The 15,958-nt window shown below is 34.1% G+C and overlaps 1 protein-coding gene across 3 annotated transcripts in view; it reads right to left on the bottom strand.

The window, feature by feature from the left end:
* Positions 1–1,834: 1,834 nt before the first annotated feature.
* The window catches only part of CDH8 (cadherin 8), a 146,201-nt gene continuing 132,077 nt past the window's right edge, over positions 1,835–15,958 (bottom strand). For 2 of the 3 annotated variants that reach the window (XM_035336570.1, XM_035336571.1), the window contains 2 exons: positions 5,015–5,266; positions 1,835–3,895 (listed from right to left, as the gene is read on the bottom strand). In XM_035336570.1, the coding sequence (XP_035192461.1) occupies positions 3,402–3,895; positions 5,015–5,266 (746 nt within the window). In that variant the 3' untranslated portion in view covers positions 1,835–3,401. Of the gene's footprint in view, positions 3,896–5,014; positions 5,267–15,958 lie in introns of those variants that run through there. The other variant, XR_004753759.1, reaches the window with a different exon arrangement.

Here is a 15,958-nt window from a genome sequence, read left to right as displayed (position 1 = left end):
TGAGTTATAATTAGTAAAAATGTTCATATTCACTTTGCAGTACTTCCATAGTGAAATGCCTGAACTGAATTTTTGACCTGGACAATTTCCAGGCCCAAAATGTGTAATTCCAGCTCTTATGTGTGGGATGTTTGACTTTAGCAGTTCCGACAAATGAGTGTGAGACATAGCTAGGTGAAGGCAAGCCAGAATCAATGGGACACTAAGGCGCTTGGCACTTGTAAAAGATTTTGGGAATTTAATTCTCAAATTTATCAGTATTAATAATTCTAATTTAATGCATTTTCCTTGTCACTTACAATGAGTCAATTGCTAATTAAATGTTGTTGAAAAAGATGAATTACCATTTTAACATGCTTTAAAAAAATGTTGCTAATATGTCTAAATCTAGATGTGAAATGTAGAACGATATGATTCTAATCCCCCTAAATACTGTTGTTATCCAAAACAATTTTACACTGAATTAATTTCATTGTCAAAAAAAGGAGCAAGTACTGGAAAAAAAATGAATGATCCACATTTAACCTTCTAATATGTATTGCTATAAATTTTATATTCAAATTACACTGAAATAGTTTGCAGAATGAATCATTTCCTTTTGGTGGGGTAGCAACGACTTTAAAAAATAGCATGTCGCTATTGGGATCCCATAAATTCATTACATTTTTTATCCCTTGTGCATTGTAGATATTCATGTTTAGAGCCTGTATATATGCACAATTTAAAGCTATGCCCACCAGTAGTAGCTTCCATCTCTGTTTGACTGACAATGATGAGATTTCTGTCATGCTTTGCGTCTTCCACTGTGCCAGTGATGGGATTTTTTCTCTCTGAAAATCTTATTACTGGATGTGCTGTCGTGGTCTCAGATGGAACTTTCAATCAAAAAGGCAATCAGAAGGTTATCCATTTGTGAGTTTTCCTACAAAGGAGCTTTGCAAAACTCTACAGTGTATGCTATAACTCATAGTTAGAGCTACTTGTCCTAAATGCTTCTATGACTATAGACAATAATGTGATCTGTATCTCACAGCACTTTCCGTTGCTCCCAGGGTTGTGGTGTGGACTAGAAATTGGCTCAGTGTAAGTTTCAAACCAGACTTTTACATTTACGCTACTATACGCTACCATGGCAATTCAGAACACCCTGGCACTTGGTACAAGATCAGTAAGAACTGCTGTTACAGTCTCTTATATAAATATGACTTCATCAAGTCTTGATGATTGCTCTTTTTCCATCTTTAGATGACTTCACTGTTTAGGTTATAGTATCACCTAAAGTGCTAGATATTCAGAGACAAAATTTTTGAATACAGTATAACTTAAATGAATTGGATAGATCACTCTTTCAGTAAAATCTTTGCAATAAATAGTGGAGCTAGCTTATTAGTTGTCCACAAACTGCAGTCATTAAAATCAGCCATGCTGTAGACAAAGCAAAGTCAATGTTTCCATTTTGAACTATAGACAAAATGTGTTAATATGTTTTTGTTTGCAGAATTAACATTACTGAGGAACTTAAAAATAAGGTATTGTTTTTACTAGTAATACTTTGGAAAAAAAAAAAAAAAAAAAAAAGTATGAGGTTATTTTTCAGCATGGTGCAGTGAATTAGACACACATAACTCCTGTGGTCACAGGCTGCTGCATATCTAATTCTCCAAACACTATCAAAAAGTTCTTCAAACATTATTCTTTTTATTTTGATTGTATTCATCAAATAAATAAATTATTTTGGAGAAACTATATTCCTCCACAAATTATGAAGTTTTTCAGTGAGATTCCTTTCTGCAGTATACAGGTAAAACTGAAAGGAAAGCAATAACAAGAAAAGTATTTATAAAAATATATTTCACAAAGTAGGAAACAATACAGGAGTTTCTCTGAATACAATACATGGAGTAAATAAACAAACAGTAATATAGCATCAAAACAAAGTAGAAAATTAAAATGATTTGCATGTAATACATAGTTTTATTATACAATTGCTACTTCTAAATGGCAAGTTTGCATTACAAATTGAGTATGCTTGCAGCTTCTAGTGCTGTTCTTTCTCTGTGTGCAAGAGCCCTGGTGCATCACTATGAATATTATAGAAAAGAAATGCTAATAACATAAGCAGTAAAATTATGTACACACTGGTTCCTGCTCTAATACAGTGGAGAACTATAAGCATGTTTTTTACTGTACTGTGTTATGTGTGGATTTCTAAAAGTCTATAGTTTAAATATTCACATGAACCAGTTTACTTCCAGCTGTTTGTGCTTGTATTAAAAACACCAGGTACTAGATTTATGAAGAAGATATAAAACTGTCAAAAGTTTTTCTCTGGGAAAGTTTTATTCCTTCCAGCAATCTCTTAAAATTCAGCTACTGCAAATGGAGAGGTTACTGCTTTTACCCGCAACAATTTGTCCTTTGTCTTTTCAAAATGTACATGTATTAAACATTCATTATATATAGAAAAAATTAATGGATATAATTTAGTTTTCTTAATAATCTTACTCTATAGATTATCAGTCTTAATAAATAAAAGCAGTAATGGACATCAATAAAATATTTATTTCAAAGATTAAACAAATAAATTCGATCTTTAGCAATAAAATCAGCAATACTTTCATATATGCAAGTCCATCCCCTTTCACGGTTTTTTCTTTCCGTTCAGAAGACGAAGCACAGGATTGATCCTTCTTCTAGAAAAAGATCCTTTTGTAAAGCAAGGTTTTGTACCCCTGCATCTGAAACTCTGCACATTAGTAGTATTTATTACCCATCACTGGAATGGATTAAGAACATGTGAATATTTTAAGGCTTGACACAATATTTAAAGATGATATTCAGTCTGTGGTTACGTGGCCAACAATTACTGTATGTACAATGTATGGTCACTGCACAGTAGAAGCCAGTAAGGATTTACAATGCTATTTCTATTCAGCATTGCTAAGAAGACCAAAATATTGCTTTTAACATTTCTGTGGCGGGATCTTTGTTGGCAATGCAGAAACAAAACATTAGCTTTACACATACTGGCAGGAGCTACTGTTCAACAGCAAAATCCCTGCAAGTCCATTTTCTAAGAAAGCACCAATTTCTTTTCTTTCTTTTCAATTCACTGAAGATAATCAAAGATCCAAATCTCCATCTTCAGAGTGGTCAAGTGAATATCAAATATCCAAAGACTTCTAGACACTCCACATACTTTACTTCACACTCCACAAGACTTAACCTCCTAACATATACTTTTTATATTTGGTTCAACATTACAATGTAGTTGGTTTTATAGATGACTGGCGCTAAACTTGCCTCTAAAACAAAAAGCCACATTAGTTTTAACTAACAGTAGTGGCCCTAGAATATTACATGATCATTAAGTCAACAGTGAAAAAGTTTGTAATCCACTGTCAAGTTTCTTTGTCACTTTCTCCAACTGAGTAAAGTTCTCCAAGTCTTTTAAAGCGAGGACCCCATTCACTGAGGTAGTCAAAATTCTGGTCTGAGTCTGATGCAGAAGACTCCAATGAGCTAAGGGAACCAGCCGCTGACCCTCTTCCTTCATAGCCATAAATCTGGATCGAGTCATATGGTGGAGCTGTGGGATCGTTATCAGCTTCGTGAAGCCTTACATTAATAAATTCATCAACATCGACACCATTAGGAACAGGTGCAAGACCCTGCCTGGGCATAAATTGAAGATCAGGCTTAATATCCTTACGAGGCAAAAATCCATTAATTCCATCTGGATTTTGCAAAGTTGCAATGTCAAAAGCCTCTGTATCTTCTTCTCCACCTCCTTCATCATCATAGCGAATAATATTTTCCCTCACATCTTCATCATCTTTGATGATTAGGGGCTCATTCTTATGTCTTCTTAGTGTTACAAACAGCACCACAATGACTGAAAAGAAAGCATCACAGGCTGATTAGGTAAAAAATTTCTAATCAAAGTGATACATGTTAAGTACAGTTAGGGATGATGATAATTTTTTTTTTTTTTTTTTTTTTTTTGTTGTTGTTTTTTTTTTTTGGTGAAAATAAGAGTAATAGGGGTAGAGAAAAGCTGAAAGGTCTGTAACTTCAACCCCACTCAAGTGATAAAAATCTGATCAGAACCTCTGGTTAGTCCTCTAGTTTTGTATTATCAGATCATATTTACATTTGAAGCTCAATTTTGTGCAAGCAATAAAATGTGTACTTCCACCATTGAATCTCAAATTTTGACAACTTTTCCCTTTGGAAAAATCTACAGACCTAGGTTAAGTCAAGCTATCATCACTCACTGAACATTAGTTCATAATGATCTACACCAAGGATGGACTTTTCCAAAATTAGAGGGTGCTCTTCTGAAAGCAGAGCCCTAATGATGGATGGAAATCAGTCCTTCTTATAGAATTAAAAAGAGAATAAGACAGCAAGGAAAAAAAAAAAGATCTTAGATGCATCAGTTTCACAGTCATGGACAGATGTATAAAAAGCTCTAAGTAGGTTATACTTTGTTGTTTTTGCAGTTTAATGCTGAAATCCAGATTGCTAAAAGCAAAGACACATGGTACAGAAACAGGCCTTCACTGACTTGATGTCATATACAAACGTATATTTAATTAAAATATACAGTTTGTCTTATCTTGTAAAACTGTAATGCCTCTTATGCCCTTACAACACAGAATAAACTCATACAAGTCTTGAAGATACAACAAACCCATTTTCCAACTTGTGCAGTATACACTGTTCACATTTCTACTTAACACACATGATTTGATTTTTGGTTTCATACTTAATACCTGTTTATTATGTAATTTATATATATAACTCCTCCAGATTGAGACTTTGCTTTGTATGTTTTTTGTTTGTTTGTTTTTCAGTGCTTAGTACAGAAGAGAGATAGTCCTGACAAGCTTTTCAGTACTGCTTTGCATCACATAGTTTTAGATCATGCAACCTTGTATGTGACTTCTTTGCTTACTTACAGCTACCTATTAATTAAAAAAGTTTTGAACACCAGGCTGTGGATACGTACCTAGCAGCAAAATGATGCATGCTAATATTGCAATTAGGGCTCCCATGCTGAGTCCAATGGGAAGTACATATGCTTCAACATTACAGGACTGGACAATTCCATCACTGCTGCAACCACAGACTCGAATAGTAAGAGTGCTAGTGCTGCTCATGGGAGGATTTCCACTATCGCTTATTATGATTGGCAGTAGGTATACTTCTTGCTTCTGCCGGCTGAATCCACTGTGCTTTGCCAAAATGCTTAGAGTATTATCTGTAAGAGGGAAAAATTGCATTATTTTACCACGTAACTGCTTTTTCTTGATACATTCAGAAAAACCTCTACACAAACACGTATATGCTTTATTATACCCATCATACTGTCAACATGTGATAGAGAAATCCTTCCCCTTCTCATCTGGCTTGCCATGCCCAAAAATGAATGACTGCAACATAGGCATTGTCTTGTGTCAAGTGGAATGTTCATAATGACAACCCCTCACTTTCTTCTCTGCATACATCCCTATAGATGTCTTCCCATCAGGATTCATCAGTATTTTTCAAGTCACACAATCATAAAAATTCAACCAGGAAAACAAAAGAGAAATGATATGTTAAAATAATCCAAACAAAGCACATTCATCAATTAAAGCAAACGTCCAATACATTATAATCAGAAATTGCACAACACTTCACTCTGCAACAAAATATTCTTCATTTTTATTAATAAGCAATATAAAGACAAAGGAAAAGCTGAATGTATTAAAAGTTGTAGGCCTAATATTCAGCAACCTCAAAAATTTCTTACGTCTCCATAACTTGATGAAAACAAATCAAATCAAAACAGAATGTATTTCTGTGAAGACAGCCAGAGGAAACGAGTCCAGGACATTTTTACCTCTGGACACATGCAGATACTTAATTTTAGAAACTTATACAGGTGTCCTGACTATGTGATAAATAGTCATAAAGTCCTGACCTAGCCATAAAGTCATGGCATGCTCTATCAGCATTTACAACATAAACAGTACTACCCACTTAACTGGTAACAGTGGTCAGAAGTATACAATTAGTACAGAGAAAAAAAAAAAAAAAAAGTGAAAAGATGAAGGAATTGGACAATGTATATGTATGTATACTTGTTTTTACTTAGATGTGTTTGTCTTCTTTCTTCATAACGGTCTTACACCACTTTAGTAATGTATTAAGTTGAACTTACAGGCTGCCAACAGAGGCCCATTTGGCTACTTAAGCTTAGCCTTAGAGTTAAATACAGCAATGGCTGTGGCTGTGCCAGTATTAAGACTCAGTCCACTTACTGGCAAATATAGACATTTGCCTTTTCTACGTGTATCAAACCGAACATTGGACTCAATTATACATGTATTTTTTGTCCTCTTTTTTTTTTGTCATATACAGTTAAACTTCTCAAAATCACTCAGTTCTGTTTGATCATCAGAATTATTAAAATATAACTCATTGAATAATGCCATACAATGTAGCATCTATACTTTAAATACTATTTTAAATACTATTAATTCTAATTGTTCACTTTAATAAATTACTCTAAGAATAGAGTTGATTTTGCTTAGGGCAACCATATGAATTCTGCTGTGTTTAGTTGTAAGAATCTAAATCAGTCTTTTAATTTATGGGTGGTTTCTGAATCTAATCTGGGTCAATACTTGAGATTTTCTAGTGCCTTTACGTATTTATAGATTCTAGCCATTTAACAACATATTTCTTTCAAACATCAATGATCTTGGATGCCAATATGCTTAGGTATAAACCAAGTTTAGTAAGAGTATCAAATATGCAAAACAAAGATTTATTTACATTTATTGAGCTTAAAACAAAAAATAAGCTAGCTGAAGTGCAACGTGAGTGTGCATATACATACAGAGACTGTAAGAAAGCTTTGTGTCTACTTTGACCTTTGTACTGGTCAGGTACTCTCCTGGAAACACAAAATAGTTTATAGGTGTTTGATTTGTACCGACTGTGATCATCAGTAACATTTCTGACAGTCCATGGTATTTGTGCAGCATGTATTACTACCCCAACATAAAAGACACATGTATGCTCTGAAGAGCTGGCAATGGACTACAAAAAAAAAAAAAGATGCAGAGAAGGGAGAAGGGGGAAACATTCATTAAGCTAATACTGTAAAGACATTTTTCACATCCAAAACAAAATAAATTTTAAATGCAATATTTTATTTTTGATGTTCACTTTAGGATGCATATTAGTAAGGAATAAAGGTTGTTACAGAACACAATGATTGCAGAATGTAATGAAAAAATTCTAAACTTTCTCATGGTGTATATAACTTTATATCAAGTTATCAATCAGTGAGTAACCCCTAAAGCTAATTTATTACTGCCATGGAACAAAAGATGAAAAAAGATCATTTGTTATGTAAAAACATGGAAGTTAAATAAATAAATCCAGTCCTTCCTTGTGCCCTTCTTAGAATTAAAGGAAATGTATGTGTTTACTAAAGACAAATTTCAGGTATAAGGCTCTTAAGTATTCTGACAACTCAGATAGGACCAACCTCCTCAATGATAACCAATTATATCTGCCATTATGATGCAGTGGAAAAGGCAAGTATATTTCAAGCCAACAATTAGCACACCTTTAAACTTAAGCAAAAACTACACTCCTTCCTGCTGGTAGAATGTATCAGAGATTTAAACACATACATATACAAATTAAACCACTCCCAGTGTCATAATTGCTTTCTAGCTGTCATGCAAGGAATGTTACGTTAAATTACATTAGAGAAATAATTCCATTGCTGGGTTTTGCTGAACACTGGTGTGGATAGCTTTACCAAAATAAGTGATTATCAAACCTATTGTAAAAGGTGCATTTTTTTAATCTAATAGCATTCTTTTCCTGCTCAATACCCCCTTTTTCAAATACTGAAAAAAATACATTTATCTGCCCATTTGACTTTCTCCTGCAAAATTAAAAATATGTCAGCATGAGCTGCATCCTTAATTCTTTTACTTTAACCTTTGAAAAGATGAAAAAACAAACAAACAAACCAAAAAACAAACAAACAAACAAAAAACACTGGGTGAGGTTCTCTCTGTGTGAGAAGTCCCACTTAGAATATTGCTACATCTGTAGCCATTTATTCAGGACTCCAGAGACTTTTACAGTTATTTTACACAGTGACTTCTCATATTCTAGAAATCCATGGTAATACAGCCTGTTCCATTTAGCCTGGTACAGCCCTTATCTGTCCCAGCTGGAGGACAGGATTGATATGCAGAGCTCTAGCATCTCTGCCCTTTACAGATACACAGAAGATGTATGGCACCTGGATTAGGGAGAAATGAAAATGAGAATCTGTTCTTGTTGGCGTCATCTTTGCTTTCTGACCCATTCACTGCTGTTTTGCCTTGTTCAGAAAATTCTAATAAGCCAGAATCAGAGAGTAAAAGAAAGCAAAAAATGAAGAGTAGTATATCAGACATAGAGAAGAAGGCAGACAATAACAAGAGGAAGGAAGTGGGATGGAGAAAATAATGTGCCTATTTCTGCCAGTGAGTGAGGCTATGATGTGTGTAAGAAACTATCCAGTACCAGTAATGGTTATCAATTCCAGTTCAGAAATGAGATAAAAATAAGCAAAAGATGATCAAGATATCTGGGACATTTACCTGAATTATGTAATTGTAAAAGTAGTTATAATGGCTGAATAGTTCGTATCACATAAGAAGAGGTGCAAGACAAGAGAAAATAATAAACTTTTCCTTTTTCTAAACAGAGATTTGTTTTGTTAATAACTGCTGTGCTAGACAAAAGTTGCATTTGTTGTGCCCAGGCAGGAAACTGGCAATAAGATATAGCCAATAGGAAATGTAAAATAAATAAATAAAGATATCCCTTGGTGTCGCCAGAGATGTGACCCCTTGAGTGGAGAACAATGACTCTCCAATTGGCTTTTTAGTTGATTCCTAGAACTTGCAAATAAATCCTAGTAGCTGATTAGCAATAAACTCAATTTATCTGATTTGCTTTCTCCTATCTGAGGACATTCTCCTTACCCATAGCTGACAAAACAGCAGGAATCTCCTCCAGGAATAACCTCCAGCACTGCTGCATGAATTAACTTGGCAGCAGGTGCTCAGCAGGAGAGGGGACAACCACTTTCCACTCATCTTTCCAATTAACCTGCTGATCCTTCATTATAGCGCTGTTCAGGTTATTTATTTATTCATGTTACTTTTAGCAAAACAAGGAAAATTACACATGGGCAAAAAACCCCAACCCTCTCTGTTAATAGAGCTCTGAGGTAACCTGCTACAGGCAGAGAGACACTAAGTCTTTACCTCCACTCAGTGAGGTATATTCAGAAGGTCATTTGACATTCTCAATATCAACGTGACCTTCCCTAATTCTGTACCCTTTTACGAGGGAAAGGATTGAAGAACTTCATTGAAATGCCAGAGTCCTATTAAATTCCACACAAGCTATATTCTGTCATGCAAGCTTAAGGAATAGTGCAAGTTAAGTGATCTTAATAATTGCCTTAACTCCTCACAATTTTTTCCATCAGTGTGAGGTCAGAATACACAGCTCCAGGAATACAGAACTACATTTTGGACCCACAGATCATCTTTACCGTTTTTTAAACATAAAAACCAAATAAATTATTTACATCTGTAGCTAACTCTCAGTTTCCTAAATTTACAATTGATACAAAAGAGATGATCAGGACACCACAATACATGTGGATCACACTGTAAGATATTTATGTTAGAGCATCATTCTGGTATAATAATAATCCATTCAACTAATTCACATTGGTCCCCACAAAATAAAGGAAACAACATCTGAAGTTTTTCTTGTATTTTGAAGGTTTTTTTGTTGTTCTCTGAATGGGTAAATCATTTTCTATCATATTTAACAAAGAAACATTTAGAAATATTTAGAGTTGGTCTTTATCAAGGAATATTTTTTCCAAAAAGAAGGAAGTTAAAAACTAATGAGTAACTAGAGAACAAAATTGTCAGATACTCTTATTTAACCCAGTTCTTACTGGCAGTACTATAGCAAAGTAACTAACTCCAACTTACAGCTTTCTCCAAATCTTGATTTAAAATTACTTCAATGAACACATTTTATTTTGCTCGTGAGTCCATTTCTACTAGTTCTGCCTACAAGCAGATTTGTATAACAACCATGAAATAGACTGCTGTGGGAATATCTCCCTCACAGCTGAAACAAAGAATGACAGTGTGTTAGGTCTTCATAAGATACCCAGTGTGATTTCTAGGCAGAAGTAGTTTGAATAAGCGTAACTGAGGACATGCTTAAAACTGTGCCAAGTGCTTCTTGCAGATTCTCCACTGTTCTCAAAAATGCTGATCTCTTTTGAGGTTTTTGGATGAAAGATTTTGAGAGAATGTAAATGTAATGATTTTAATCCAAAGCAACTTTTCTATTTGTTGGGAATGAGTGATATCAATGCTTTAATGGCATTGACATCAAGACAGATGCAAAATCAACAGGCACGAGTTGAATTCATCTTCCACTTTTGTACAAGACATACATGTTGCAATTTTAAGTCAGACAATAACATGATAGAACAAAAGTAAAAAATAGAAGCAGACAGGTTATATCTAAGTGTCATTTTCTTTGCACATACTTGCAGTTCTTTAACTCCCTGATGATCTCTTTAATATTCTGAGATCAGTGGACTAACCTGTGGTGCAACCTTCACCTACATAGCTATTTTTCTTTCTTTCTTTTTTTTTTTTTTTTCCTCTCTCTTTTATAATTTTCTCAGATCAAATCATTAACGGTATTAAGGACTTTGTGGTAGAAATCTATGCTGGATATGTTAAGTGAAAAGGAAAGTTTTAATTGGAAACTTTACAGCTGGAAATTCTAGAACCACAGAGAAGTATGTTTCTTTATGTTTATTAGAGCTGTCTTTGAAACTATTTTCTGAAATCATTAGCTTAAGAGGAGTTTGTGTACATTTTTTAGTTTAAAACCAGACTTTCTGTACTACAGACAGCCCTTTGGCACAAGTAAAAGAGCAGCAAGGACATCCTTACTGTGATACTTCCTGCTAATTTTAAAAAGGCCCTAGAAGAGGTTACCCAAAGAAGCTGTGGATGCCCCATCCCTGGAGGTGTTCAAGGACAGGCTGGTGGGGCCCTGGACAACCTGGTCTGGTAGGAAGTGTCCCTGCCCTTGGCAGGTGATTGGAACTGGGTGATCTTCAAGGACCCTTCCAACCCAAACCACTTCTATGTCTACAGGTTCTATCATTCTAAGTTTGCTTGTTAAAAGTTTGCCAGTCTTTAGCAGGTGAAGAAAAAACTATTTGTTCATTAGCATAACGGTTTTGTTTCCTGATTAAACTCATCATTTTCAACATTTTTATATATATACACCAAATACCTTTTTTATGATAACTTATGTATACATATTAACATACATACATATGTATATCCATTTCATGTGTCATTTTACACATGTACATGAGTATCTTCCTTGAGGAGAGAGTATCTCAAAATAAAAAATAAAAAATAAAAAAAGAATCCCATTGAACAGCAGTGTACAAAGAAGATGACCCTTTGCCTAATTTTTATAGTGAATGCATAAGTGCTTTGTTCAAGTAGAAGGCTTATAAAATAAGCTGAAAATAAAAAGATGCTATTTTTAAAATATAATCTGACTTATATTAACCAAATCATATGGACACTGAAACATTCACAGGTATTTCAAACTGACTTGCTTTTCATGAATGTCAAAAAACTGTGATGTCGTCAAAAAAGTAGATTGATGACTGCTATCACGTTTGATAGAAGACATCAGTTTCAAAAGAAAAAAAAAATATTGTGCTATAAAATTTCAGCTGACTGATCAAAGTGTCTCTGCTGCACCATACTGACATATAATGGCAATTTACAAAACATGCCTATGACACACTATCAAACATCTTAATGAATTTTTGTGTTTCTAGAAATCTACAGTTTCTGGAATCATTTAAAACACCAAGAAGAACACAATATATATATATATATATAAAGTATTTCATGAGAGAAAATACATTGAGGAGGTGAAGAATTGGAAAATGTAGTAAATACTATATTATATAGTATCTTTATTTTTGTCCTTTACCAATTGGCCTAAATAATAACAGCTTATTCAGCCAGAATGGAACTACTGAATCTACCAGTGAATAAAGTAACTAAGCACATTTCCAGGGCATGTATTCCTCTGCTGATATAAAAAGTGCTGCTGAGAATTTTGAATTATGAACAAAATATTTCATCATGTAGAATATCTCACTCATGTCGAAATTTCTTGAAGGGGGAATAATCAAATTACCTTGATGCAGAACTTGCAGTAAATAAATTCTTGATATAATTAATAATAATAATAAAACAAAACAACAAAACCCAGGCAAATAAGAGCAAAGTGATGGAATCGGCATTTCCTCCTACCTTTTTCCTTTGAAAAATGTGAACTTTAGATAATAGTCTGTATAATTTTTAGTTCTATTCCTTTGGAAAAGTCTGAACTTTAGATAATTGTCTCTTAAGTATTCTAAAACTTTCCTTTGACCTTTAGTCCAGCAGAGCTATAATCATACCTAGCTATATGGTCACTTGAAGTCTAACAGCAACTATTGCATTTTGTACTTTGTTTTTTTTAACCCACTGAAGGAAGGATAACAAATCCCTGCTAATGAAATAATTATGTTGAAGCATGTATTGTCTGAAATAATACTAATTTTACTATTAACAGGTCAGAAAAATAATCAGGACATAATACCTCTCTGTCTTGTTAATATACAAGGCAATTTACTAATGGCAAGTCAAAAGAGGAAACCTTGGACTCTGGGTCTGTTTAAGCTATACAATCACCACTGTTCTCAGTGAATGGTACCCAACTTCCATGATTTTAATCTCACCCACTGATTTTTTTGCGCATTTATCTCCTTCAAGTTCCCTGATGCCAGCTGTGATTGACACTTCCATAATCTGAAGCAAATTCAGACCACTGAAGATGCAAGAGATGCTAAAACAGCACTGGCTTTTGCCTCTCATTTTTCTCGTCTGTATTCAACAAGCCAGCCACAAACTTGTTTACTAATAATCACATTGCTTTGACATGCTTTACTTTATTCGGATCACATCACTACATGGCATGTGCATTGAATGTTACATCTGTAAAGTATAAGAATTAATGCAGGTTGCCAAGCTCTAGTTTAGAAAGAGAGATGAAATGCCTGTCAAATGTGCTTAGCATTAAAAATACATTATTAACACACCAATTTGCATAGACTGATGGATCATTTTTGAAATCTACATATTCTAGTTAATTCTATTATCTTGTTATTTTAACCAAAAAGTTTCAGAATGTAACACTGTGTATTGTAATGCTTTGATAGAATAAAGGCAATATTTTGCATTTAAACCAAGGACTTTCCATTACTGTTTTACCAGATTCCAGCAAGATACTTTGAAGATAAATAAGAAAGCCAAAGTATACAATGAATTCTTATTCTTATGCATGACTGCATACTTATTCTTATGCATGACTGCATACTTACAAGTGCAGTCAAGGAGGTGAAACTAAGTAAAGACAGGTATGTAAGCCCCTTTGGCCACAGAGATTTACAGTTTTACACATTACATTGATTCTGAAATCTATTATGTGTAAAGCTAAATCTCAAGCAGATTTATGAAATTTATACCACTTCTGTTAGCTGATGGAAGAGTTCCAAGAATTCTATCCTATGTTCTTTACCTTCCTTACATGTCCTTCAATTCTCACTTCAGTGACTTACTTCCTGGATTTGGAAAAGTTCAGGGTCTTCATGAAAATTAAGGCAATCATAGATGTTTGAATCGAATCTTGCTTTCTATAATTTAAACTATGAAAATAATAGTACAAAATATAAAACTTCAGTAGGAACATCTCTGGTTTTAAAATGTGATGTGTTTTTGGCATTTAATCGAGTTTCACACTAAGCAAATTAACATCCACTTCCCCATGCCAAAATGATTATCTTTGCTGTCCAGATGCTATGGAACATGCACAGGCACACCACAAGAATTTAGACTAATTCACTGGTAGATAATATAACAATAATTTTAAATCTGAATCTGGAATCAGACCTATCAACCTAAAGCTCTGCTACAACAGTTAGTGAGCTAAATTCAGGGCATACCAGTGTATTTCCATTATGATTTTTTTTTTTTTTTTAATGTTCACTTTAAAATACAGTGACAGAAAGCAACAACCAGACTATTAAAAGGAAAAAAAACACACACGCACACACACACACACACAACCAGCATTTATTGAAATGCTGCCTATTTGTGCTTGTGTAATAAAGGTCTTGTCAGCACCTCCATTACAAAATGCCAACTTTCAGGGGTTTATAAGTCTGACATAACAACTTGCTATGAAAATTTAGAATGTGTAATCTCTGCCAAAGAGCACTGAAAGTTAAATACAACCTACATTGGCTGAGGCACTTTTAAGTCAGAAAATAAATTTACAAAAAATTACTTAACATTTTCTTGAACTGGTGTGACTTACCAAAAACAAAAAAGTGGCTTTGATTTTAAAAAGTGCCAGCCCCTGCAGCTCCTACATACACAGAACTCCCTTTAACTCCACTGAGAAAAAATTATGTGAGAAGACTGAAAGAAGTGCTATAATACATTTTTGTAAATGTCATCAAGAGTTATATTAGCTTTTTGTAATTTGAAAGACTGAAATGCTATGGTAGAAGATTGCCCCTGGGCACACAGGCAGTCTGATAATGACTTTTTGAAGATGTTCTCATATGCAGATTACATATAACAATTTGTTATCGTCAGAACATTAATGGCAGTAATTTATACCCGTCTTACATCCAAAATATACAGAGTGTCTTATTATGTGCACACCTCTCAATGAGGATGTCTCCTATGGTGAAGACTAATGGTCAGTTGAAATGCTGGACACAGCAAAATATGTCTAGAGAAGGAATTTCAGTAAGGAAAAAAAAAAAAAAAAAAAAAAAAAAAAGACAATTTTCCTGTTTGTAGAGTGCAATATAAAAGTTTCAAACAAAAGATTCCAGATACTCTTGGGTACATTTCTGCAAACCCTAAACCTTCTGTACATTGTAAAAACTATGTAGAGGATATAGGAATAGCCATAAACTCCAAGCTAGCACGTACAATCAGATTATTGATGTCTACAGGAACATACATGCATACGCCTTTAAATTTCAAGACTGTGCATACTGCGAGCCCCTAACTTTGCATACATGCTCTACACATCATGACACAAAGCATAACTAGGAAAGAAAGAGGCATTAAAACATGTCAGCATTTGAGTTCTGTCTCATAGCTGTAGAATTACTGCAAAATCAAGCTTATATTAATAAATACTATAGATTTACAAGCTAATTTATAGCATCAGTTCATAAGATGTTCTAGAATTTTCACAGAACCACAGAATACTCAAGCAGGGCCCCCTAGACCACATCCAGACAGCTTTTGAGTATATCCAAGGATGGAGATTCTGCACATAGTAAATGTGTCAGTCACAATTCAAATCTGTGAGCAACAAAACAGAAAACATCTTATTCACTAGTTCTCTTCACATGACGCTAAGGAATTATAAGGAACAAATAGGTAATGAACCTCTACGCAAAAAGAACAACTTGCATATCACAGTGAAATTGTTTCCTGTTGTCTTCTAATTCATGATGAGAGTCTGTCAAAATACAAATGAAGTGTGTAGGCAAGAGCCGCAGTAAAAAAAATATGAAGCAGTGTCAAGTAAGAGCATTACCAGAAACTAGGCAATGCTACTGGGAAAGGAGAATACATCTTAATATACAAACAAACAAACAAACACAAACCTATGACCTTGAAGGAAAACTTAAACAGTGAAAAAAAGCAGGAAAAGAAAAGAAAAGAAAAGA

Source organism: Oxyura jamaicensis, chromosome 11, assembly GCF_011077185.1.
Source record: "Oxyura jamaicensis isolate SHBP4307 breed ruddy duck chromosome 11, BPBGC_Ojam_1.0, whole genome shotgun sequence".
Lineage (NCBI taxonomy): Eukaryota > Metazoa > Chordata > Aves > Anseriformes > Anatidae > Oxyura > Oxyura jamaicensis.
The sequence above is the reverse complement of the archived record's forward strand: the minus strand, read 5'-3'. Positions and strand labels throughout refer to the sequence as shown.